This window comes from Arvicola amphibius, chromosome 8 (genome assembly GCF_903992535.2).
Source record: "Arvicola amphibius chromosome 8, mArvAmp1.2, whole genome shotgun sequence".
Taxonomy (NCBI): Eukaryota; Metazoa; Chordata; class Mammalia; order Rodentia; family Cricetidae; genus Arvicola; species Arvicola amphibius.
This window is the reverse complement of record NC_052054.1, coordinates 34,785,265-34,812,220: the sequence shown is the minus strand read 5'-3', so window position 1 is coordinate 34,812,220 and position 26,956 is coordinate 34,785,265. Positions and strand designations below refer to the sequence as shown.

Below are 26,956 nucleotides of genomic sequence, written 5' to 3'. Positions count from 1 at the left end.
CTATGAATATGGTTTATTTATAGTTTCTGTTATTATTTTATATTTTAAAAGATTTTATTTTATTGTCTATTTTATTTATTTTTTAAAGATTTATTTATTTATTATGTACACAGTGTTCAGCCTCCATGTATGCCTGCAGGCAAGAAGAGGGCACCAGACCTCATTACAGATGGTTGTGAGCCACCCTGTGGTTGCTGGGAATTGAACTCAGGACCTCTGGAAGAGCAGTCAGTTCTCTTAACCACTGAGCCATCTCTCCAACCCTCATTGTCTATTTTATACACTTGTTGATAAATGGAAATACTTTTGGACTGTTAAATATGACATAAGAATTTGATTTTTATTAAATAATCCATAAATTATGAAAGTTATCACCTTTTTGAATTCGCATGCTTTCATTTGCCTGCATCAGTTTTTCTGTGGGGGCATGTGTGAAAGCAAACAAACCTGCTCCATTGACTGATTTGGCAATAAGTAGATGAAATTGAGGCTCTGTCCCCTGTCAACCATGCTCTCTCATCTTTTCCCATTAAATTGCTAATCCGTTGTAATGAATTTGTCCACTGCTTCGGATATGGACAATGAAAAGCAAGAGAATAGGGCTGAGTAGAAGTCATGTTAGAAGAAAAACCGCAAAATAGTACCAGTATGGAGGCACTAGCCACAGAATGATCTTCCCTAAGAGTGTGACTTAGCAGATAAGTCTCTGCCTCCTTTTGTTAGCAAATCAACATGAAGTTCATGAATACTATCTTGGCCAGAGTCAAGGGCCTGCAAAAACCAAATGGGTATCCTCCCTGGAAATGACCTGGGCTTGGTCCCATGTTCAGAAACAGAATCTAGGATTCCAGGGGGTCGGAGGAAATTTACTAATTAGTTTAGACATCATGTAGATAAACAAATAAACCTTTAACTTCCTGATAACTCAAAGAATGGCGAGGCTTGTATAAAATCTGAGAAACTGAGATTGATAGATAATAGATACATAAAGGATGATAGATAGAGATAGATAGATGATAGATAGATAGATGATAGATAGATAGATGGTAGATAGATAGATGATAGATAGATAGATTGATTGATAGATAGATGATAGATAGATGATAGATAGATGATAGATAGATAGATAGATAGATAGATAGATAGATAGATAGATAGATAGATAGATAGATAGATGATAGATGATAGATAGATACATAGATAGGGGATAGATAGATAGATAAATAGATGCATAAAGGATGATAGATACAGACAGATAGATAATAGACACATAAAGGATGATAGAGATAGATAGATGATAGATAGATAGATAGATAGATAGATAGATGATAAATAGTTAGGTAGATAGATAGATAGATAGATAGATAGATAGAGAGAGAGATGATAGATAGATAGATAGATAGATAGATAGATAGATAGATAGATAGATGATAGATTGATAGTTAATAGACTTGTAAAGAGATGATAGATAAAGATTAATAGATAGGTAAGTAGATAGAGGATAGATAGGTTCTCAGTAACAGAAAATCCCCTTAATCCCAGGAATCCACATTGACAGTGCCCTCATCACCAGATTAGATCTATTTCACAAAGAAGGCTTGTTATCATTCAATAACTTTACTTTAGTACTGGCAGTATAAACAGCAGAAGTGTTAAAGAAAATATGAGCTGTAATTGGCAGAGAAGAAAATTCAATTACTTGGAAAGAGAATTTGAGAGACCAAAACTGAAACTAGTAATATATTAGCAGCAATAAATGAGCATATTGATGGTTTAGGGATGTGCTTTGCTGGGCTGGTTTATGTTTTGTTTTCTGTAACATTATTTGGCTTGGACCATAAAATAGAGCACCTTAAATGAGATGATGTGATTATCCCAGCATAATCTGCACTATAGTTGTGGCTGCTGTGGATTATGGCTGTGGCTTAATTGGGCGGCCTATAAGAGCCTTTATGTGCATTGGAGTGGATCATTAATGTGTCCAGTACTCGTTCATGTCCAGAGCACTGCAAGCTCAGAATTCTCTGTCTTATTTCCTTTTGCATTCTTTCCAGAAGAAGGTCAATGGAGGACAGAGTGATGATTCTTCAGCTGTTTGCTATTGGCACAGGTCCTACAACAGCTCTATGCACAGCCATGAGAAGAGCAGGCACAGTTCAGTTAAAACAACTGGCTCTTTTCTGAGGAGTATATTCTCCCCTGATCTGATCACTCTGAGTACAGGGAATGATAAAAATAACAGTCTTTGTGTTGGCTAGTACTACCAAACTGACCATCTTCTTAGCACTTAAATATACATTTTTAAAAAATCAAAAACAACAATATACACACAGAGAAAATTTTAACTAGTACAACCAGATACAAAATAAGAAGGTTTAGTTTCCTATTTTTGAAGCTGCCAACTGCTACTCCATCAATTCCTAGTTCCTATCCTAAATGCAGCCAAGATTTTCTAGTATATTCTTTCCTACCTAGTTCTCAACCCCTGTCCTACCAAATTGTTGCATGTACATCATCATCTGCCTTTTGCAGCGGGGCAGGTCGCATTCTGCTTCTTTGGTGTCTGGACAGACCTGGGAGAGAGCTTCCTTCTTCCCAGAATACTCCTGTTCTCATTGTCCCACCTCTACTTCCCCGTCTGGTTGTCCTGCCTATACTTTATGCCTGACTACTGGCCAATCAGCATTTATTTAAAACATAATTGACAGAATACAGAATTGTCCCCCACTAGAGGGTTAGAATCCATCACCATCAAAATGAGCAATCATATCAATGGGCAGGCAAATATAGTGCTGGAGCAGTAACTGAGAGCTCACACCATGAGACACAGCCATAAGCAGAGAAAGCGAGACACTAGGAATGGTGTGGGTGTTTGAAACCTCAATGCTCACCCCTAATGACACACATCCTCCAACAACATTACCCCTTCTAATCTTTCTCAAACAGTTCCACCATAAAAGGAACAAGCGTTCCAATATATAAGCCTTGGGGGACATTGTTATCCAAACCACCAGAGTGTGTCTTACTTATTCATGCAACAACTTTAAGGATCACTATACACCCACACATACTCATGTGATTCCCTTACATTATTACACCAGGCTGCAACATCCACACTGTTGTATGAGCATGGTGTAATAATGTAAGAAAAAATACTCTTGACTGAATTACTTAATATTTTCTTCTTGTTTTCCATGACAAAGATCTGTTTATCCCAGATGATATACATTAACAGACTTCAGTTTTTGTTCTGTATATTTTATACTGACTCATCTACCATTCTCCGACCTCAGTCTCTGCAGTGCCAGGTTTATGCCAAACACATAATGATGGGGTAACTTTTGCAGTAGAACTGCTGATCGTAGGGCTGGGGATGAAGCTCAGTGGTAGAGCATTTCCGCAGCTTGTATGTGGCCCTAATTCAATGCCAAGTGCTGAAAAAAGGATTGCAAAATCAAATCCATTTCCATTTTAAAATTCTGATAAATTTATTCAAATGCTCTTTAAAAAGCAGCATTGTTAATCATTTTTCACTTCCAACACTCTTGTGGACACTTGATATTATCAGACTTTCTTTTTATTTTTCTTAGTTTCATAAAAATTGCATACAATGTATTTTGATCATGTTCATCCCCTCCCCAAACTTCTCTCAATCTATACCCATTTCTTCACCTACCCAAATTTATATCCTCATAATTTTAAAACACATCAAATCCAGTTTGTGTTGGCCATATACTCTTGGGTGTGGGACCATTCAGTGGAGCATGGTTGCCCTATCAAGAGCCACACCCATAAATAAAATCGTTTTTCTGTCTCCCTAAGTTGCCAATAGCTCCTTAGCATGAGACTTTTCGCTCATCCTTTCTTTCCATGCTAGAATTTCATCTAGCTTGAGCTTGGGTAGGTCTGGTGCATGCTATCACAACCACTGTGATCTCATGTGTGCAACTTCTGTGTTGTGTGTAAGAAACTCTGTTTCCTTGTAGTCACCCCTCCACCACATTTAGCTCTTATCTATTTTACCCTTCTTCATTAGTGACTCTGGAGACTTGGGAAGAGGGGTTTGATGTAGATGTCCCTGTATTCTTCAGTCTCTTATTCTTTGTACCTTAACCAGCAAGTTAAGGGTCTCTTTTAATTATGATCCATTGCAAAAAAGAACCTATAGTGGTTTTTGATGAGAGCTAAAAGGTACAATAATCTGTTGGTATAACAATTTAGTCATTAGTAGCCAGATTAAAACTATATCCACTTAGTAGAATAAAAATAGTAAGTTTGTTCCTAAGGGCTATGATCTTGGTTTCAATAATAGTACCAGGTATGAGCTTCATTGTGTAGCATGAAGTAGGCCTTACATCTAAGCAAATGGTAGATAGTTACTACCTTGACATTTGTGTCACTCTTGCACTAGGTTGTCTTGCCAGGCCAGGTGTTAACTGTGGTTCATGGTGCTCACAGATGATCAAGATTGATGATTACTTTGGAACTTTAGTTATGTGATTTTATTTGAAATACCCATAGAGGCCAGAATGTTAGTAAGAGGCCATGGCTTGGCTTGCAAGGGAGGAAAGATAGAATGTAGTGAGATGAATAGTTAAACAGGACTAGTGAAACAAGAAAGGTTATGTGGGCTGGGGAAAGTTGCTCAGGGGAGGAAATACATGGAGAAATAACTAACGCTAAAGTCCTTTTGAAAAAGTCATATGGAAACCTGCTAATATAGAGGCTTCATAGCACAAATGTATACCTAAACACATGTGTACATACATGTGTATATATACATATATGTACATGTATACATATATGTATATGAGTTATTAGGTAACTCTATTTACTTTTATATATGTTTATGAAATATGTGTTTGAGATATATATTAAATTGAATGGCATTAGGTAATAATGGAGTAACAATGCCCCTACTAGATCCAGAGTCTAACAAATTAAAATCCTAGCTTCAAGAGTGTATTCCTCTTTCAGAGTTGTTGGCAAGGGAAGTTCCATAGGCTCCCAAACATTACAGCCTATTGCTGAGTCTTGATCACCTCCAGGACTTTATGACACCATATCCTTCATTCATATAACCTGTAGAAATAAAGCTGATCCTGACCTTGAACCTTCATCTCTGTTGTCTAATAATCATAGTGCTGGAAGTGCTTTGTTCCACAGGATGTCATTAGGTTGATAGATGAAAATTATATTTGGTTCTTTTGCTTAAGGTTCTTTTATCATGATAATATTGAGTATTTTGATTTCACAACTGGTTCTTCCTCTTGAATTGATTGCAACCTACCTTTCCTGCATTTTTTCCATTATCTTCAGTTACATGGAGGACTTAGCCTATTAGTCTATCATTTTGTACATAGACTTTTCCCATGTGACTCTGTCATGAAAAAGGAATAGGGAAATGGAGACACATAGATGGAAAGGCATGAGGAAAGGCTGGTGTGTGAGCAGAGGCAAGAAGGCCATGATTCATGCTGCACTCGTTCTGGCAGTCCCTGCTCCTGAAATCATGAAGCGAGGGAGAGGGAAGTGGTTGGCTAGAACTGACAGGCATTGCATATGGTATATATCACAAACATACAGACAGCTATCTATCATTATTACAGAATGCTGGACAGTCCTTTCAAGAAGACTATAATACCCCCTCTTATTTGTCCTTTTTCACTGTACCTCCTTTTTGGAATGTCTGCCTTTTATCTCAATTAAGCTATCTTGAACAATTAAGTGTGCATTTCCAAAGGTAATGGACATTATGGTATAATAAACCATCAAAAATATATTTAAAGGGGCTGAACAGAAGGCTCAGTCGATAAAGAATAAACCTAAAGAACTCAGTTTGGGACCCTAGTACTGAAGTAAAGCCCTGGGGGTGTAGCAACACTACTGTACCTTAATACTGGTATGGGATAATAGAAATAAGATTTACCAGGCTTACTGGACAACTAGTCTAACCAAAATGACAAGGTCCAGGTTCATTGAGACATACAATATTAACACCTGGCTTCTGCAGGTTTGCACATGTACATATAGGTACTTGCGCATGTGCACACACACACACATAAACACAATTTTCTTTCCAAATATGGCAAATGTTATTGAATGAAGCCAACTTTATGTAATTTGCTTTTCCAGTTGAACTGATCATTTATAAATGACAAAAGGAAAGAGGGCTGGTAACTCCTTCAGTCTTCAGATGCTGCATTAGTGACTCTTTCGGTTGCCGTGATGTTGCCATCCACACACAGGAAATAGAATGAACGGGAAGTCAGAGAAGGCTAAAAACTCTCAAAGCCTTACTCAAGTGTCAAACTTCTTCCAGCAAGGCCTGGCTGCTTCTCTAATGGTTCCATTAACTTCACTAATAGTACCAGCAAGGGACCAAGTGTTCAAATACCTGAACCTATTGGACTGGGAAGGGTGGGTGCAATTCTCATTCTGACCACCACATATGCTTACTTCTATGGGTCCTCAGCAAGATTTGAAGCCCACCTTTTTTATATTGATGAATTAATATTTCCCCCTAAGTGATTTCAAAGTTTTTGACATTACTAAAATCTAAATCTCATAGTTCTTATTACAATAAAAGCTAACCTAAAGTTTAAAAGGTGCTAATATAAATAACAAGATTCAGAAGCCAATATGTACACATTTAATATTAAATCATCACTTGAAAATACTATTTTGAATATAAAATAACATAAGTTAATGTAGCAAGACGAAAAAGCTTTACTGAAGTCTTTTTGAGGGAATTTGTAAAAATATTGCTATCTATGAAAAATGACAGGCTTATCTGGGTTGTTTTGCTTTACTTTGCTCTAATTTTTTTCTGTTCAAAATAATACTCAGTGATGTTTTCTGAAATAGGATTTCTTATCTATGAATATATATAAGATTTTGAAAAGCTAACCCAATGATCCATTTCTGATAATATAATTTGAATATGTAAAAATCAGAGGAGGGAGGTCAAGAGAATATCATCAAAATGCACTTAAAGGCTGAGTGTTGAAGGTTTCTAACCCATAGGAAACCGTAAAATTAAGTCACAAAAACCAGACACAAAGGAAAATGGCATGGCTAAACATTCTAAAGTACCAAATGGTCACAATATCCATACTTAATGCAGAGGCATATAGATGGATAGATGGCAATAAATGAAGTATATATTTCTTCTTGCTTTTTGTTATTTGTGTGTTAAAGTTAACTGAACTTGCATGTTCAAGGATAATATAAGTCATTTTTTCTTTTGTTCACAGAAAACCATAATGATCTAAATGGCCTGAAAAGCAGATTAGAAACTGCTGATGCTAGAAATGGTGATCTCCTCAGAGCTTTGAATGACACTTTGGGCAAGTTGTCAGTCATTTCGAATGGTAAGCATTACAGTTCTGCACTCGGCATCAGGTGATTGGAACGACGGAAGAGTCCTGGTAGCTTTGACCACTTTCCTGCCTTTCCATTTCTACTCTCATGAAATAGCAGATACAGGTTTTCCTAATTATGAGTTATTCTTTTGAGAATCAGAACCACATTTCACAATTTAACAAGATGATGTGCTAACCTTTGTTACCTTTAGCTGGTGTGCATAGGAATCTATTGTATCAAGGAAGATACTCACATCATATTATTATATTGCCATGCTTGTTGCAGTGAGTGGGAAAGAGTAAAATCATACATGGATTGTTCTCTATATTAGTGTACTACTATAAAGTCACAATTTATGAGAGTCTCTTCACAACAGACAAGAGCATAAGCCATTTCTGATGTCTTGCTTGGCTAAAGTGACCTCCTTAGCTATTCCAGATTTCAAAAACAGTAGTGGTTAATCCATTTCTGTAATATCATGCAGCCTATTAAAACTATTTAAAATTATTGTTTGATTATTTGTCCTAGACAGTGCAAATTCTTTTAGGGATATTAATTTTACATTTTCCTACTAGGCTACACTGAATTATAAGTACTTACTAACCAATATGATTTGGTAAGCATGTCTAATCTCTCACACTAATCTCTCATGCTTATTCTCCATGGTGGACAGAATTTTTACTCTCACTTTGCAAGTGAGAAGCTGAGAAACAGAATCCTAAAGGCCATTGTCTAAAGTGATGTTTATGAGATCTGAACTTTACAGTTTATCTTCACAGCCTATGGCCTTCCCCAGCAGTACAGACACACAACCATGGATCTATTTGTACAATTGTGCTAGTCACTTTATATCTCTGAAATTAAAAAAAAAACAGATTTAAACAGCTTAAAGAAAAAGATTGACTTTGACTTATGGTTTCCGTGTACAGACAGCAGCTGACTCCTCAAATACGGCCATGTGGTAAGACCTCGTATCACAGTGGTGGGGATGTAAGGCCAAGGACAGGGCACCTTACTCACCGGTTGCCAAAAAGCAGAGAGAGTGGTGGAGGAAGGAGACGGGGAATCATGCAAACCTTTCAAACACGTGTCTTCAGTGACTCACTTCCTCTGGTCTGCTCCCGCCTTTCACATTTCCACCAACCCCAATATTCCATCAAATTATTAATCTATCGGTGGATTCATCCGTAAATGAAGGCAGAGACCTCACGGTTCAAACGCTTCCCAAAGTCTCATCTCTGGTGACAAGTCCTTCAACACAGGAACCTTCAAAATCATGTTATATTCCAACCACCAGATCTATGTTACATTCAAATTATGATCCAGAAATAAGAACAAATATGTATACAACGTAGGAAAGGTTAAAATTTAAATGCATTTTACTTTTATTAACTTTTCATGGAACCTTTTGACTACTTAGGATCTATTGAAGTGTCAATACAAAAAACAAATTGAACACTCATAGACTCTAACCGTCCCAAAAATTCTATCCCCAAATTAAAACAAATTCATTTTCCTCCTGCAGATATACAGATTAAATCTTAATTCTAGTTTTGATGAAACTACATGATCCATGTGTATGGTTTCCTCCCTTTAATATGCTCAGCAGCAAATCACAATACACCCATAAAGTACAAACTTAGAGAATAATCGCTTTGCTATTTTAAAGACTAATCACGTATTCGTCACAAAGGTCCCTGGGAAAATTTAATTTAGCTAAAGAATTTGCTTCATTTGCTACAGCTGATTGAAACACAGTTCAGCCTTTACCCTGTGTAAATGTGTCCCTGAGGTCATCCAGCCACAGCCTCTCTCTGCCGAGCATGGATGCCACGTCCCATGTCTTTTCTTTGTTTTCTTTCTCGTGCCCGTTTGTACCAACAGACACGACAGCTAAGCTGCAGGCTGTCAAAGAGAAAGCCAGACAAGCTAACGACACAGCGAAAGCTGTCCTGGCCCAGGTTAAAGATCTGCAGGAGAACCTCGGTGGCCTGAGGCAAAACTACAATAAACTCGCAGACAGTGTGGCCAAAACGAATGCCGTCGTGAAAGACCCTTCCAGAAACAGTAAGATGTCCTTTCTCGCTGGGATACTGTCTTTTATTTTGTCTCACCGTGAAAGTGGCCTAGATTCATGAGTGGTTGAGGCAGATGAAACCCTGAAGCTCATGCCCTCTCCTTCCTGGTATGGGTGTGAAAAATGTAGGTCCTGCCATTCCAGGACCCAGGTCTTTGAGCTTTGCGTGGGAGCCTTTGTAATTCATTTCACTCAGTCAGGAGGAGGCTAGAAATTCTCGAGGTTCACATGCTATTTGATATGTGGATGCCCCATTTGAATCTGTTAGTGTAACTGAAAATACAGATACGCACAGGTGACTGTGCTTGGGACTGGAGTTGCAGAGAACACAGAGTTTAAGGGGGCACATTCACTAGCTGCCCCGTTAGAGAAAGTCATCACCTTAAAAATGCACCAACATCTGAAACTTCTCCATATATATTATTTAGAGTCCAGCCAACTAATATTTCCAGGAAATAAAGCATTTAGCTGCTTTGTCACGACTGAATCCTCACATTGCTCAGATATGGCATCAAATCCATTTACTTAGTTAGAATTTATTGGGAACTCTGAAAGAATTAAGTGTAATGATTTATATTATTGGTTACGTTTAGTCACCCAATATTGGTGGTACTTAGAGTATTCTCTCTTTTTATCTCAGGATAAGATAGCATCTTGGTATATGATTTCCCTAAAGGAGCTGACTGTTTCTTTTTTGTTTGTTTTGCTTCTGTTTTTGTGTTTTGGAGTTTTGTTGTTGTTGGGTTTGGTTTATTATTATTATTATTGTTGTTGTTGTTATGCTTTGAAAAACACTAGACTTTCTAGCAGAGTTTTTCTAAGGTATAAGAACATTTATAGGATGCTGACAGGAGCAGTGGTATCAGAAGGGTGGTGACAGATATAGAGTGGAGGCAGATCTGAGTGTCTCCACTTCAACTCAGATGCTAACAATGCCATAATGAATGAGACCATGCTATGATGGTCACACAGGAGGATGCTCGTGACAGCTTCCTGGGCAAGGGGGAAATCAGCACAAAAAATGATATACTTCAGATCTGGGACGAAGAAAGACTGACTCCTTTCCATTTCTTCAAGGAAGATAGGGGAAAAACATAAATTTTACTTTTCTTTTATGTAGACACAGAAACAGTTCCATGTGTTTCAGCAACAGCCTGGATTACCTCTTCTGATACACCACAACATCTCCAAATCAGAAGAACATAGATTTAAAAATTTAAAAGTAAATTAGCAATTTTATTTCACTTAGGCTATGATTTAAGATATCATTTGGTTCTAGTTGAGGTTGCTCAGCTGATGATACCTTTGTCATAACCCTGTTACTGGTTTAACTGTATCTTCCACTAAAAGAAACATTTATTGGTAAATATTAATTAAATATTTTCTTTATCTTAATAACATTTCCTTTTTGTGAACAGTTTGCTAAAGGGCATTTTCCCATTTTTTAAGAATTAAATTGTTTCTATGAAATTTATTTTAATCATGTTTTATGTGCTTTTATCTGATAATATTATTTGAATTAAAAATGTATTTATAAAGAACATTAATTTAAAGTGCTACTTTTTGGTACTTTATAATACCTGTAGAAAATATTTCCTCAGGAATTTTCTAATTTCTTTTTCTTTTACTTCCATATGAAATTACCTGCAGAAATAAGTATGTATTTGTTTTTGTATGCTTTTTAGTAATCTTAATGCTTCTCTGCTTATTGCAAAAAGCTTCAGTTTTGCATGTGACTATATACGGGGGCTGCTTTAAACACTGCACAGCTGTTCTTTCCACTATCACCAATTAATAGTAGATACATGAAAAGAATGTCCCTCCAGTGAGACTAATATGCAGATATATTTGGCATAAAATGTTTTACTAGTGCTATAGAAACCTAATGAAATACTTGAATCTTATCCACATAGAAGTGTAAAATTCACTTTTGCAACAGATTGAGAAAAACTACAGTGTCTCTGATAGTACAGATTCAGCCACTGGGCTCAAAAGTCCTCCCTGCACATGAGTTAAAGTAGCTAAGATCGACTACGTTGTTGCCACCCGCCAAGCTCACTCCCCCTCTCTCCATTTAAGTAATTATTCTCATAATTAAATGGGTTCTAAACAGTTCTTCTTGAAATAAAACTGTTTCTAAACAAGTGAGCAACTCACTTAACTATTAAAAATATTGTGTCTTGAACATTTCAGAGTCTGGGCAGAACATCACAGCACTACAAATAAGTAGGGAAAATGATAATAAAATCAAACATCTAAATCTGAAGAATATGATCAAGGTTGGCCTCTGTGGAAAATATTATAGAAGAAGTGCATTACTGTGCAAGCATTGAAGAAAGGTCTCAAGCCTTTGCTCAGTGTGTTAGAAAAATAAAACTGACATGAAGAAACAGCTAACCAATTAATAAGTTAGAGTATGGAAAACAATAAGACAGCTAATTATCCAGCTTAACCTTGAGAAATAAAGGACAAATAGGTGACTCCGAAGGGCAATCGAAGTGGATAAACGGGAAAATATAATAGAAAAGAGATTACTTGGGAAAACGCCATGCTGGTAAATTTTAGAGGCTACAATATACAGATGATAATCTTCCAGAAAAACATCCATTTATTAAAATCTAACTGGAGAAGCTATTTAAAATCTACTTACCCAAACAATTAAGGAAGAAAATGAGAACATATTCAAACATTACTAAGCAAGAAGCGTTAGACTTGAGATCACAGACAAGTCAGTTCTCACAGACATGGGAAGAGAGTTTCCACATGGCTTAAACAGTTATGGAAAGTAGAGGCAAAGGAAGGAAGGGAAACCTCCAGTTCCATTTTGAAGCATTTAAAAAGGCTTCTGGGAGATTTAGGAGAAATGGATCTAATATTTATCTTAGCCCTAGTAGCCTTAGCTTAACCCCTCTTTCTCTTTATGTGAATCTAGCTTTAAAACTACATTTTCCTTAATTCTAGAATAATTTGTAGAATATAAAATAACACTAGAGTGTTAGAAGGAAAAGAACACTGGACAATTACAGAAAACACGGGGGTAGCAAAGGCATACTACCCATATGACTAAGGCTTTGACCCAGGCAACCTGCAATTCCAGAAAAAGCAAACATACAAATAAACAAAAAACAAACAAACAAAACACTGGAATCTTGATCTAGTAACCCTACAAATGCTAATAGTTGCACATTCTTTTTAAATTCCACTGAGAATACAGCCCGTGTTAATGTGCCTGAGTCCAAATCACCTACCTCAAAATACAGTTTAAAGATGCTGGTGTGTGGAATGAGGACTGAGCTCTGTGGTCACTGCTTGTCTATCAAGCATTGGGCCCTGGGTTGTGGCTTCAGCATGGACCAAAGCAAATGGAATGGTTATTTCTGTCCATGTGAACATATTGAGTTCAATCCTAAAAACTAGTTCTCAGTGGCCCAACACCAGGTGGGCAGCAGATTCGTCATAGTCTAGCAGGGCTGATGGCCTTGGAACTTGAAGAGTTCTTCAGGGTTACAATAGCAGAGAGCTGAATAATGCAAACTCGGTTAGATAACAGTTGACATAGTTTGGTTAAGACTGCCAGCATCGCAGAAGTTGAATATTGGGCTTTCCACATTTTATATACCCGACACCCCCACCCCCACCTTACCCCGTTGTCATGTGAGCACATACTAGATGTCTATGGCTCAGATAACCTTCAACCCTTTTCAGGCTGAGCCTCTCAACGCTGTAAGTATTCAACTTTATTTTATAACCCATTAAAAAGACAGTGTAATATGAATTCAACCAATATAGAGTTGAATTGAAATGAAGTTTGAACGATTTAATTAAGGTGTAACAGAGGCCTTCAGTCTAAGTGTTGTTCAACAAGGTAATGTTCGTCAAGCTGTGTCTCCACAGCCTCCTTCTCAGGACCACTTGCAAAGAAAAAGAAAAAAAAATAAAACAATTCTGCACAAGAACCTGGATTTGAATGTGGTTTGTGTGGAGGCAGAGCAGGTGATATTTTAAAGACACCCCATTTTCATTTTTCTATGAATAAATTCTATCCTGTAAAGGTCAGCTTGGAGGCTAAAAGGCCAGCACTGCTTACGCTTATCAGATCTTCTATTTTTAATGCCAATTTTCATCTCAATCGCACAGCCAAGCTCTTCCTCTAACATCTCTGGCCTGCTTTAATCTCAACTAAAACATTCACAGCTGGCCTCATGCACCCTGCCAGCCATCATGGTCTTGCTTTGGTCACACGTATAAAATGAAATAACTTAATAAATCCACTGCTCTTCTGGTACCTATGGCTGTGGGGGCAGCAGTACATGCACAGCCCACAAATGCAAATGCTAATTTTGTTCTATGCAGTTGCAGATGCAGATGCCACAGTGAAAAATTTAGAACAGGAAGCTGATCGGCTGATAGACAAACTCAAGCCCATCAAGGAACTTGAGGATAACCTAAAGAAGAACATCTCTGAAATAAAGGAACTGATTAACCAAGCCCGGAAACAAGCCAATTCCGTAAGATCTTATTTTCAGAATTAAGAGCTACTAGTAAGGGTTACTATTATTCCCAGAGGGAAAGTCTTCCCCAGTGAATTTGCTGAATAAATGATCTCTGGCCTCTTGAACTTAAGGCTATTTTGGAAGGTAGGATGAAAGAAGCAAAACCCCTTTTCCTATAAATTTCAAAATTATTTAAGAAAAATGATAGACTGTACTTACCGTTTGAAAATTAGGAAGCCTGTAATATTTTGTTGGTGCTTTAATATACTAAAACGAACAACACAAACAAGCTTATTCTTGTATACTTAAAGGAACAATGAGAGTGCCTTACTCATGAAAAATATAAGCAGTTCAATGAGTGGGTTACTACCAGAATTCCCAAACAATAGTAGGAGAAATAGAACCATTATTTTAATTAGGTACAATATAGCTTTTGCTTGTTTAAAAAAAAAACCTCAACAACTTACTTTTGTTGTAGTATTTTGTAGTGGGGAGGCGCGGGCAGGCCTGTTTTTCATCCTGCCCGGCTCCCTGCCACCTGGATCCCGCACGGCTAGCTTTACACCTGAAATAACAACACACAAACTGTATTCATTTAAACACTGCCTGGCCCATTAGTTTCAGCGTCTTACTCACATCTTGATTAACCCATATCTAGTAATCTGTGTAGCACCACAAAGCGGTGCCTTACCGGGAAGATTCTAGCATACGTCCATCTTGGGCTGGAGCTTCATTGTGTCTGTCTCACTGAGGAGAGGCACGGCAGTCTGGCTCAGAGAGCAGAGGCATGGCGATTTATTAACTTCTCTTCATAGCATTCTGTTCTGTCTACTCCGTCCACCTAAGGGCTGGCCAATCACATGGGCCAGGCAGTTTCTTCATTAACCAATGAAATCAACTCAAACAGAAGACCCTCCCACATCAGTATTTCTTTTTATATTTATGAAGTAAAAATAGGAAATATCTGGCTTGGAATTTTACTTTATATTTACCCAATTAGAAAACTATTCTGACAGATAGACCTCTCTAGAAAAATGCTAAAGGACTGCAATATTTAAATTTTATGTTTACTTCTTTGATTTTGTTTATTTTTAAAGATCTATTTATTTTATGTATATGGTGTTCCATCTGCATGTACATGCATGCACACCTACATGCCAGAGGAGGGCATCAGATTTCATTATCGATGGCTTGAGCCACCATGTGGTTGCTGGGAATTGAACTCAGGACCTCTGAAAGAGCAGCCAGTGCTTTTAACTTCTCCAGTCCTATTTATTTGTTTTGTTTGTGTGCAAGCGTGTTCCTCAGTGTACACGAGGAGGTCTGAGGACATGTAGAAGACAGTTCTCTTCTTCCACCCCATAGGTCATAGGATTTTAACTCTGCCAGGCTGGAGGCAAGGACTCGTCCTCACTGTCGCTGAACTGGAACACTGAAATGCCAATGTGAAACCTTAGATATGTAAAGTCAACCCATGATGACTGTAGAGATGCAAAATTTTAATAAGATACCTTTAAATATTGTCAATTTTAACTTAACCTTCCATAAAATATTTTTACATGAAAATGTGGTAGCTAGATGGTCAGAAAGAAGTTCATATTGATTTATCAATTTATATTTTTAGTAATGGGCAAGAATCTGTCTGAGTGATAGTATATACTTGTCCCTCTTTGTATGATATCTAAGACATCTAAACAAGGCCATGATAATCATGTTCCAGATGAACACTGAAAAATATCTTATTTATTGAAAAAACCTTAGAAGCCAACAGATTGGAGATGATGGGGTAATATAAGGAAGCAGTAATGCTATCTGCGAAGACACCTATTCAACTATAACATGAAAACCGTGTAGTGTGATTGACAAGAGGTCACTATGTCTTTTATGGTAAAATAAAGCCCAGTGTTACAAGCTTATTCAGAGACTTACACAGTGAAAATGCACCTCTTATGTTCAGCGCTTTTCCCTGTGAAGTTTGCGAAGATGAACTAGTTGGGTATTCTACTCAGAAAGTTGACAATGGAGTAAGCAAAATGGAGTTTTGTAGTAGTTTCTTGTCTTTTCTCTGCAAAAGGATACCTGGCACAAGCAGATTAAGGAAGGGAGGGTTTGTTTGCCTTATACTCCCCAGGGATATGGTTCATCTTGGCATTGAAGACAGGATAGCAGGAGCAGGCAGCAGTTGGTCACATTAGGAGCAGGGAACCATTGTTCATCCTGGAAGCAGGCAGCAGCTGGTCACACACACACAGTCTACAGTCAAGGAGCAGAGTGATGGATGCGTGTGACCAGCTTGTTTCTCCTCTTGGCTCAATTCAGAATCCCAGCCCATGGACGGTACCACGCACACTCAAGTTGGTCTTGCTCACTTCACCTAGGCTAGGTGATCACTCACAGACAAGCTAGACACTTTCAATTCGGTGACTCTACATCTTTTCCCATTGAAAACCAGTGTGAGGCATCACAGCTCTACTCGTTGGGAGCTTGATGATCAAATCCATCACTTTACCCACCCAGGTACCTGTTAGGTTCTTTGCTTTCTCAGATAAAATGCTTTCAACCCAAACTCAAAAATCTCAAATTCTCTGGCAGTTCCAGCTATATCATAAAGAATTTTCTGTGACACAATACTAACTCTGAATAGTGAGCCTCAATAAAATGACGGGAAAAAAAGACATGCTTGTAGTAAATATTGATGCAAGATAAGCATTTCTATTCTGAAGGAGAAGGGAAGATTGAGCAGGAATGATTGGACTAATGCAAGGCAGAAACACAGCAGGGCAAAGAGTGTATCCTGAGGCTCCATGTCCAGCATCTGACATTTGTAATGGAATATTCTGATCTACAAAGGCATGGGTAACTCCCTTCTCCTCCAGCTCTGTAGCCTACATTGCACAGCTTTTCTTTATGGCTCTTCTGCATTCCAGGAGCTTCTCTTGGTGGACATCTCATGATTCTGACATGGCTAACATCCTGAGGTCTCCTTAGAGACATGTAACTTAGGCTTTACCCTAGAGATCCAAGCAGTAACATCTTAGGGCTTCCTTGCCAAACTCCAACCTTGCCATACGTTGTCTAGCCTCAGCAGCTCTCTGGAGACATAGTACAAGACTTGTCTTGGGAATCAAAATTAAGTCGTCAGGTTTGGCAACAAGCACCTTTACTTACTGACCTATCTTGCCAGCCCAGTCAGATGTTTCCCAATTAAGGAACTAAGTGTGATTATTTTAAAGTGGTTTATTTCAGCTTGTTGATTGCATAATTGAGTAACTCATACTGTGTTTAAATGAATGGCCTAATTACCGGATGAAAAACGCAGTGCAAATCCAGTCCATCGAGCAGTGAGACATCCAACAAAGTTTAATTGTGTTTATGGTGATTAACTGGTGAATAATGTCGTGCCAGGAACACCTTGGAGACATTGACTTCTTAGTGGTAATTTCATGAGCCTTACTAAGAAGCTACACTAGAATGTAGTAATTGGCAGAACTGAACATCCCAACCGAATATTTGCAGTTCCGAACTTTCATGCCTCTTTGCAAGAGTGATGTGTCCAAGGGGTTTCTTTTAAAGCAATGCATAAATGCTGTGTTTTGACTGAACTAGTTTAAGTTATTCATAAGCAATAAAATGCTCTACCACTGAGCCATACATACACCCATTGGAAGTCGAAACATGGTATTTTCAAAAATAAATATGTAGTTATGATCTAGTTGTAAACAGTTGGGCTACTGAAATATTCCAGGTATTCAGTGTATATTCAGAAAGAAAAATCAGGAAGACTAGTTAGTTTCTATAAGAGTAGGTAAGACCTGAGCAACAGGTGACTTTGTAAAATTATCGGGCATACTGGGTATAACACTGTCCTTTTCTTCAGCGAATCGAACTTTGTGGATATGGAAAGTGTCCGATAGAGTACCTTGGCTGCAAATGCTAGTAAGATTCAATATGCCTGGTTTTGAAATGAGTACACTCAATGACTGGGTTTTCAATCAGCGATTTGTCAGTTCAGTTGGGGTTGTCTGCACATTTGGCGCCACCACCCACCCTTTCTAGTGCAACAACTGTATGATCATCAAGTGCAGCCTCAGCACTGTAGACAAGGTCTGAAAGTCACCCTATTATTTCACGTAGTCATTGTATCCCCACACCATAGCCAAGAAGAATTATTTTATTGTGTTCTTTAAAGAAACGTGATTTATTTCTGATTCAACCAATGATAGCATGGCTTTAGAGCTAAACCTATAAATGAATGTATGATGTAATGATAAAAAACGACACACAGTTACTTTTCAAGGCTAATCAAAAGCCTCTATGATTTTGAATATGGTTTTCCACCAGGGATGACTGCATCTACAACTTAATTCTATTCATGTATGCCAGTCAGATCTTTTACTCCTTCTTCTCTTTGATCCTCTTAAGGTATCAATGGAGGTATAACCTTCCTCAGATTCTGAATTTGTTCAGTGCCACCGTCTTTTCTCAGGAAGGTTTTGGTTCATTCACTGTGAATTCCTCAAAACTCACTGTGTATTATACCTTTCTTTCAACATTAAAAAATATCAGACGACTGCATTTTTTTCAAACCACCCTCTATTATAGGGTCTTTCCCTTCTGATGTTTTATCCTTTAATCTCTGACCCCAGATACCTCTTTGCTTAGCTGCTTTTCTGCTGCATGACTTTTCCCCACTCACGCTGCACATCTGCCTCATAGTACTGGCTCCAGAGTAAAGCCTGTACATCCCCTGCCTCAGGATTTCTAGAATTCATTTTATTTGACTACTCTCAGCATTCCATGTAAAAGGAAAATTCTATCATAGGAGAAACAAAGAATCTATTTCCTTACTGGAAATCACACAGCCAAGGCCAGCTTATAGGGACACAAAGCAAATATCCAGAGATCCAAGGTGATCCCTAGTTCTGAACCATCCATTGTCAGGTTAGATCACATCCTTGCAGGAGGCAAAGGCACAAACAGGTGGCTTCCTAGATCACTGCAAGTTCAGGTGACCACAGAAAGCCAGTTCCTTTGCAGAACAGTTTCCTCTATGTAGAGACACAATATGCTTAGAGACCAGATGAGGAGACACTTGTCAAATACAGGCCACTGTTGAGTCAGCAGGAGAGCCATTAGATTTGTTCTTTCCCTGGAAATTCCCAGAAACAAATGTGAATCTTCTATTTGTCAGAGCCAAACAGTCCTTGATTTTCTTTTTTTCAAGATAAATCATTTTGCATCTAGGATCTCCTTCAGTTACTTTTCCCCTTCCATAGAAAAAATTCTACAACGCTCCCTACCCTCAATACCCAACGTGAGCCTCTTGGGGATCCTTCTTACCTTACCAAACTATGGAGAGCAGTTCAGTAGCCTAGTCAACCTTATTCAAGGTCTAAACAAGTTTTTATGTGGATAACACTAATATTAGTTGATTTTTCTCAAATGTGAAAACTATGTGAGTAGCAACAGGTGTAGGAACAAAAGAACAAATGGGAACTGATGGCTAGGGAAGGACAGTAGGCATCCTGAAGTTAGCTGGCTAGACCTCTAATGTGATAGACATCTGAACAGGGGGCAAAGTAGATTTCACATCTTCCCTTCTCCCTGCCAAGCACTATCAGCCAGCAAAGCAGCAATTACTGATGGTGATTTTGCACCTGACCCCAAAGAAATTAAATCTAATAATCCAATAGTGCTATTTGTGACTGAACGAAGTCTCCTTTAATAGAAGTAAAAATTGGCACGAACACTGCCATTCTATTCACAGAAGAATTCCTTTCTTAGCAATTTATAGTAATTTTTGAAGTACTATTGAGAAGGGAAAGGAGCTGTTATATGTATTAGTAGTGATAGACATTTGGAAATTATTTCCATTTCATTTCCTGCTAACCTAATAATAAGTGTAATTTATTCTGAAATATATATTCTGAGAGGAATGATTAATATTCTGATTGTTAGAAGATCTAGAACTAACTCTTCTTGGCCTCTTTGAACTGTGAGAGCATGGGTGGACTTGCAGTGCCCTCTCGAAGACTGAATAAAACCTGGGTTCCTTTTTAAGTGATACCAAAATCACTGAAATTTTAATTAAAATTCTTTATGACATAACTTCAATGAAGATCATTTCCATTTGTTCTGCATAAAACCCCCTTTGGAAAAGTGTCTTAAAGAATGGCATAAAGGTAAGAACTGGTTAGCTTCATGCTTCAAAAATAATGGCACCCTAACAAGTAATAGAAAGAATCATGAGCAAATCATTGGAAAAAAGCGAGTGAAGAACCAATTATCTGTGCCCTCCCTAATCTACATAATGATGCCTGCTTATGGACATTTGATGATTCTATTTGGTGGCTGAAAAATTACTTCAAAGAAAAGAGTAATGATGGTTTTGCAGTGGTTTGGGATGAACTTCAAACTTACAAAAAGATTTAGTCATAAGGTTTCACAGGATTTTTTGTCTTGTTTTTCTTGAAGATCAAAGTATCTGTGTCTTCAGGAGGTGACTGTATTCGAACATACAAACCAGAAATCAAGAAAGGAAGTTACAATAACATTGTTGTCAATGTCAAGACTACTGTTGCCGACAACCTCCTTTTTTATCTTGGAAGCGCCAAATTTGTAAGTCTAATATTAAACTTTTCTTGAAGCTACTGTGTATGTGTAGAGGTAGGAAGTTTATAAATGGGGAAAATAAGTTGAATCTAGCAACAGGGTTCCTAGAGTGTCTAATGTAGCCTTTTGCGTCTGAAATCTCAGAATCTTAGCTGTCAAATGTTTGCGCTGTCATTTAAGTTAGAAAGATAAACAGGTGATAATTCTTTGCCACTTCTGGGAACATTTCTTTTTATGTATCAGTGTACTAATATTTATTTTGCATTATATTTTCAGATCTATCAATTTAATGAAAAAAAACTGATGAGAATAAAAGATTTTTCCTATTCTCAAATTTAGAAATAATAATAACCTTTCATGTTAATGAAGTGCAAATAACAACTTGCACATAGATTCTAACCAAGGCAAACTCCTTTTTTAATTGATTTTTATTGAGCTCTACATTTTTCTCTGCTCCCCTTCCTGCCTCTCCCCTCCAAGGCAAATTCTTGCATTGCATTGAATCTATGACTCAAACTGAAGTTACTCAAGTTGTTCCTGCAAACACTCACCCACTATAGTTAACCTGTCTTCTCATGTATGCAAATCTTCCAAAGCAGATAAGGTGTTTAAACACACTGGTTGTGTCCTAAGTAAGCATTTGCTATCCATGTGAGAGAGCCTGTCTTGCCTTGTGTTAGGAATTACCACAGCTGCCTCTGAGAGAAAAGACAACACCTTGTGTCTAACTAGGAAGAATTCTCAATCCAATTATTTTACCTGTCATTGGAAAACACTACCCAAACATCCTCTTTCAGAGTGCTTTGTTCTAAAGCATGTCATTTCCATATTTCTTTGATCTAGATTGACTTTCTTGCTATAGAAATGCGTAAAGGCAAAGTCAGCTTCCTCTGGGATGTTGGATCTGGAGTTGGCCGTGTAGAGTATCCAGATTTGACCATTGATGACTCATATTGGTACCGTATTGAAGCCTCAAGGTAACTTCTCAATAAAGACTAAGATAACTGGATGGCAAAGTTTTGAAGTAAATTCCTAGTTTATGAGAAAAATTCTGCTGCAATTTCAATAACATATCTGTGTGTAAGTGTCCATGTTTGTGCAGAGGTTATATCCTATGTGTATAAATGTGTGACAAAATGCATTTGTCATCCTGTTAGGTAATGACCTGCTTTCAAGGTATAAACCAGAGACTCTATTTCAATTCTAAATCCTTAATCTGTTTTCTGCTAAGAGCAGGAATGGGGAGAGAAAAGCTATCTCAGACATCTTACCTCACCTGAAGAGAAAAAAAATACAGCTATATGTTCTTTTTAAACATACAAAAGAGGATAATAAATCTTCACTGTTATCATTGTGTATTCAGTTTCCCTTCTAGTCTCTGTAGTAACTAACTCCAGACCTATTCTACGTCAATATACTGGGTCCCATATCTAATTGTGAGATTCATCCATGCTATTTTAAATGGGGGTGGGAAGAAAAAGGATAAAGCTGTGCTCACCCCCATGTGAGAGTTGGGGCGATTGAGTACTTTGCTCAGTTTAAGGACATATATTCTCACAAAGTAGAGTTCTATCAGAAGAGATTCATTCTTTTCAAGAACTCTCGTTGATCAAATCCATTCTTTGTTCCCACATGTTCCACTTAGCTCTGCCTCCTCCAAGAGAGAATTTACCAAAATGAGACAGAAGGGAGAGGGACTTAGGGAAGTTGTGTTATGACGGCTTGTCTCAGAAGAGACCAGATTTTCATATTTAACAACTCATAGAAATCAATCACTTAAAAAAGAAAATGGAATAAAATGATAATAGCTTTCAAAGTTTTTTAAACTACATTTAAAAGTGTACTTCTACAAATTTGTATGCACAACTCAGCAGACTAGTTACTTGCTCTATACATTAAGTTGATATGACAAACAATGAGACCTACAGTTCTGGGAAGACTACTTCAACAAATTAAGATCCATTATAAAGAATTTTAGGCAAAATTATGCAGCTTGTTCTGCAAAAGGGTGGCTCATTAGGACTCCACTTGCTGAATTAAATTTGACAAAATACTAAATGAAGTTAGAAAATTTGTTTGAGTTTCATATCTTATAAAACAGCAAAAGGAAAATGCTCTCTTCTTGCTCTATAATAATTCCATCATCTAATTGCTGCTGCCCTTTCTTATCAATGGCTATATCCAGAACTGGGTTATGTTATTCTTTCCTTATTTGAATGTGATGGTAAGTGCTTAGCAAAGATCAAATCTGGAAGTGGCTTGCGAAGTGCTGACTTCGCTTGGACCTAAACACACAGTGCTGTGAAGTTCTTCAAGATGACTTTTTTTCTATTTTATGTCTTTGAAATCTGCCGGTGATAAAATATGATTCATATTTCATTTTCTGGATTTTCTTCCCTTTTATTCAACACTCATGGATGCTTGAAGAACGGGGAGAAATGGTTCCATTTCTGTGAGAGCTCTAGATGGGCCCAAAGCCAGCATTGTGCCCAGCACCTACCACTCAGTGGCCCCTCCAGGGTACACAATTCTGGATGTGGATGCAAATGCAATGCTGTTTGTTGGCGGCCTGACGGGGAAAATAAAGGTAACGAACTTTTCCCCATCCTTTCCTTCTTCTTTACAGATAACTAAGAGAAGGTGTGGAGAACGCTAAAAACAGCTGCCCATGTTTTCTTAACTTGTGTTTGTGAAACCATCCATTTAAAGAACTTTCTGTTTTGATGTTTTATTTCTCCTTGATCTGCTTTATTTATTTATTTATTTATTTTTTTGAGGCATGGTCTTATAGTGTAGCCAAGGCCTGCTTGGAACTTGTAATCCTCCTGTTTCAACTTCCCAGCTATTATGATGACAGGCATGTGTCATAACACCCAACAGAACTTCCGTCTTTGACTTGTGAACATTCAAATCTGGAAGTGCCATATTTCTAAACCTTCGATAGTGGTTGATTCCTTAACTGTGGCATCCATTTTTGGCATTCTTTTTTTTTTTTCAGTCACTTGAAAAGCAAAGTGTTTCTTAAATATGCATCATTTTGGCAATCAATTTATGATTTATAAAAGTGAAGTGCTATAAAGCTCATACATCTAATTAAAAGATTTATGAACCTTCAGGAAATATCATAGGGGCCATGCACTTTCAGATCATGATCTTCTTTAAAAAGTTTCTGAGTTGCTCCTCTCCTCATCCTTCAGAGCAATACACTTAATATTCATAATTGCTCCATGGCAGGTCCTTGTGCATTTCAAATTGCAAAGTGCTCGCATCTGAAAAAAGCTTATGTTGATTAGATGGAATTAGGTGTTGAAAATCGACCTGTGGGTGAGATGCAGGCACACAACCGAATATAATGGATAATCCTGGGCTTGTCAAAATCACCCTGGGGTGAGATTAGCCAGAGAGTGTAAAAAGGCAGGGTGACACCACATTCTTGAGAATTCAACTTTCATAGAGCGTGAAGCTAATTTGTCTACTTTGTGCAAAAGATGTGACTCTAAAATATAGGAGTTGATTCCACAACTGCACACTAAAACCATCCTCTCTCAATAGAGCTACTTATGAATATACACAGTACGTAGTAATATGTAGTCACATTGACAACTTTCTCTGCCCCCTCAAAGAAAAAAATAGGGCAATACATAGTAGAACAAGACCATGCATTTTGGAATTATATCTGTGTTGCATTTCTTTCTCTATACAGCCCATAAAATATGTCCATAGATAAGACACTTAACCCTTAGGGCTCCAGGGTTCTTTACTACAGAAGAACAGTGAGAATTTATGCCTTACTTGCATGTTAATAGATACACTAAGAAACTTTGATAACATGTTATGATCTTCACTATGTGCTAAGTTGCATTCTAATCAATTTATGTGATTTATTTACTATTCAGAGCATAACAAAATGTCTTAAGAGATTTTGGCTTTTGTAACAAACTATCATAGAAATAAGCAGTCTGTAAGCAATGAACAACTTTCCCACTGCTCGAGAAACTGAGAGGTCCAGGATCAAAGTACCAATAGGCAGTTATTTAATATGAGCCCATTCGGCATGTAAGGCTCTGTCTTGTAGTGTGCTCCATATGAGAAGGGGTAAATGAATTTCCTTGGGCTTTTTGTACAAGGTCACTTGTCCCATTCATGGTGGCCCTGCCCTCATAGTCTAACCACTTCCCAAACTCCCACACCTTGCGGGTTCATTTGTTTGATTTTTGAAACAGGATATCTCTACCTAGCCTTGGCTATCCTGGAACTCACTACATAGATCAGGCTAGCCTGGGACTCAAAGATTTCCACTTGACTCTACCTCCCATGTTCTGGGATTAAAGGCAAATACCACCATGCCTGGCTTGAGGGTAACATGTTCAACATGGGAATTTGGGAAGGAGATAGACATTCAGGTCACAGCAGGGTAGATACTAAAATCATCCTTATTTCATAATTAAGGAGACTGAAGAAGAGAGAACTTGAAAGTTTTGACCATGTTATCCAGTCATTAGTGAAAGGGATTAGATCTGAACATGGAGTAAGAAGCCACCACCCCTAATCTTTATGCTTCACTGCATAGTGAAAAGTGAGACCTTGTGTTTAAAAATATATGAAAATTTATAAAATGTGTTTATGCATATGAGTATGTTTATATACACACATGCATGTATATATGTATACAAACCAAAGGTGGCTATTGGGTATCTTCCAAAATGGCTCTCCACCTTCTCCATCTCTACCAGGGCTCAGGTTACAGTAAGCAGTCCTGCCTGACTTTTGTGTAGGTGTTGTAGATCCAAATTCAGGTTCTACTGCGTTTGTGGCAGGTACATTACCAACTGAGCCACATTTCCAGGCCCAAGCTCATTTGTTTTATTATCCAGGTGTCACTAATGCAAGAACTAAGGATGGCCTAAGGATAGAATTTGGCTATCTGGCCAAATTTAGCCTAAGGAATAAAAAAGCATATAGACAGAGGATATCTATTAAAAACCTTAAGAAATATTTGGACAAAGAGTTCCCAGTCTCCCAGCACCCAACAATGAAACCAAAACCACAAGTACTCACTCAGTGATCTTACTGCTTAGAACACAAATGAGCAAGAAGATTTCTCAAGTGCAGCATCTCAGGATGGAGGAAGACTGAGAAGGCATGTAGAAGCCACAGCAGGATGGTCCATGTCTAGTCAACAAGAGGCTCCAGATGTTGGTTGACAGCATTCCAAGGACCTCTCTCATTAACATCTGTGGCCTTGGTCACAGCACTAGGAAGAGATGCATATTGTTAATGTTGAACTAAAGCTGTAACCAGAATACCTCAATTTCTTGTGACCATCTTCTCATATTTTTTCTCAATCATCCTAATCTACCGTTTTTGCTAGATGCAGGTAGACTTACATATCCGTTACTCTTCTGGTTGCTGTGAGCAAATACATGACAAAGCACAATTAAGGAAAGGAGGGTTTATTTTGACTCATGATCTGGGGTAGACCCATCCTTGAGGGGAGAAGAAGGCCGGGTGGCAGGGTGGAAGGTGGTTTCTAACACTGAATTCACAGTCAGATCTCAGAGCGAAGAGTAAGCTGGTGCCCAATGTGCTTTCTTTTTTTCTTTTTATTTAGTCTGGGAACATACATTCCCTAGTTTGTTTTCTGATGCTATGATAAAGACCATAACCAAAATAACTTGGGAGAGAATGAGTTTGTTTAGCTTGCATGTCCTCATCATAGTCTATCACTGAGGAAAATCAAGACAAGGACTCAAGTAAGAAAGGAACCTACAAGCCAAAACTAAAGCAGAGTCCATGGAGGATTGCTGCTTACTGGCTTGTTCCCCAAGACTTGTCCAGCCTGTTTTCCTATACAGCCCAGGACTACCTGCTCAGCCTTAGCACAACTCCAGTGATTGAGCCCATTCACATCAGTCATTAGTCAAGAAAATGCCCTGACGACTTGCCTAGAAGCAATCAGATGGAGGCATTTTCTTAACTGGGGTTTTTATTCCCGTATAACTCTAGCTTGTGTCAAGTTGACACAAACCTATTCAGGATACCAGGGTATAGGATGTTGCTGCCCATATTTAGGGTGGGTCTTCTCTGTTCAGGTAAACCTTCAAACACACTCAGAAGTGTGTTTCTTTGATGGTTCTAAATCCTTTGAAGTTGGCAAAGAGGTTACCCATCACAGTTAGATTTGGCACAGTTTCTGATATAGGGAACAGACTGTGCCACTTATTTGTGTTCAATAATAAGTCAGGGTTAGGACAAGAGGTATTTAAACAAGGCTATCTATCTTGGAGCTGGTCTTTTTTCTCCTTTATGAATGTAGTGTTCACCAAGCTGAAGACCTGCCTCTGTGACAATGACACTAGAACTGACGTTGAGCAGATGCCCTCTTAGACCCCAGACTCTGTGCTGGGGA

The 26,956-nt window shown here is 38.0% G+C and overlaps 1 protein-coding gene across 2 annotated transcripts in view; it reads left to right on the top strand.

Moving 5' to 3' along the window:
- Lama2 (laminin subunit alpha 2) overlaps window positions 1–26,956 on the top strand; it is a 594,199-nt gene that overhangs the window by 511,511 nt on the left and 55,732 nt on the right. For both annotated transcript variants that reach the window (XM_038339597.1, XM_038339596.1), the window contains exons 42-48: window positions 7,257–7,373; window positions 9,250–9,432; window positions 11,093–11,098; window positions 13,796–13,950; window positions 20,410–20,553; window positions 21,391–21,524; window positions 22,975–23,134. In XM_038339597.1, the coding sequence (XP_038195525.1) occupies window positions 7,257–7,373; window positions 9,250–9,432; window positions 11,093–11,098; window positions 13,796–13,950; window positions 20,410–20,553; window positions 21,391–21,524; window positions 22,975–23,134 (899 nt within the window). The remainder of the gene's footprint in view (window positions 1–7,256; window positions 7,374–9,249; window positions 9,433–11,092; window positions 11,099–13,795; window positions 13,951–20,409; window positions 20,554–21,390; window positions 21,525–22,974; window positions 23,135–26,956) is intronic.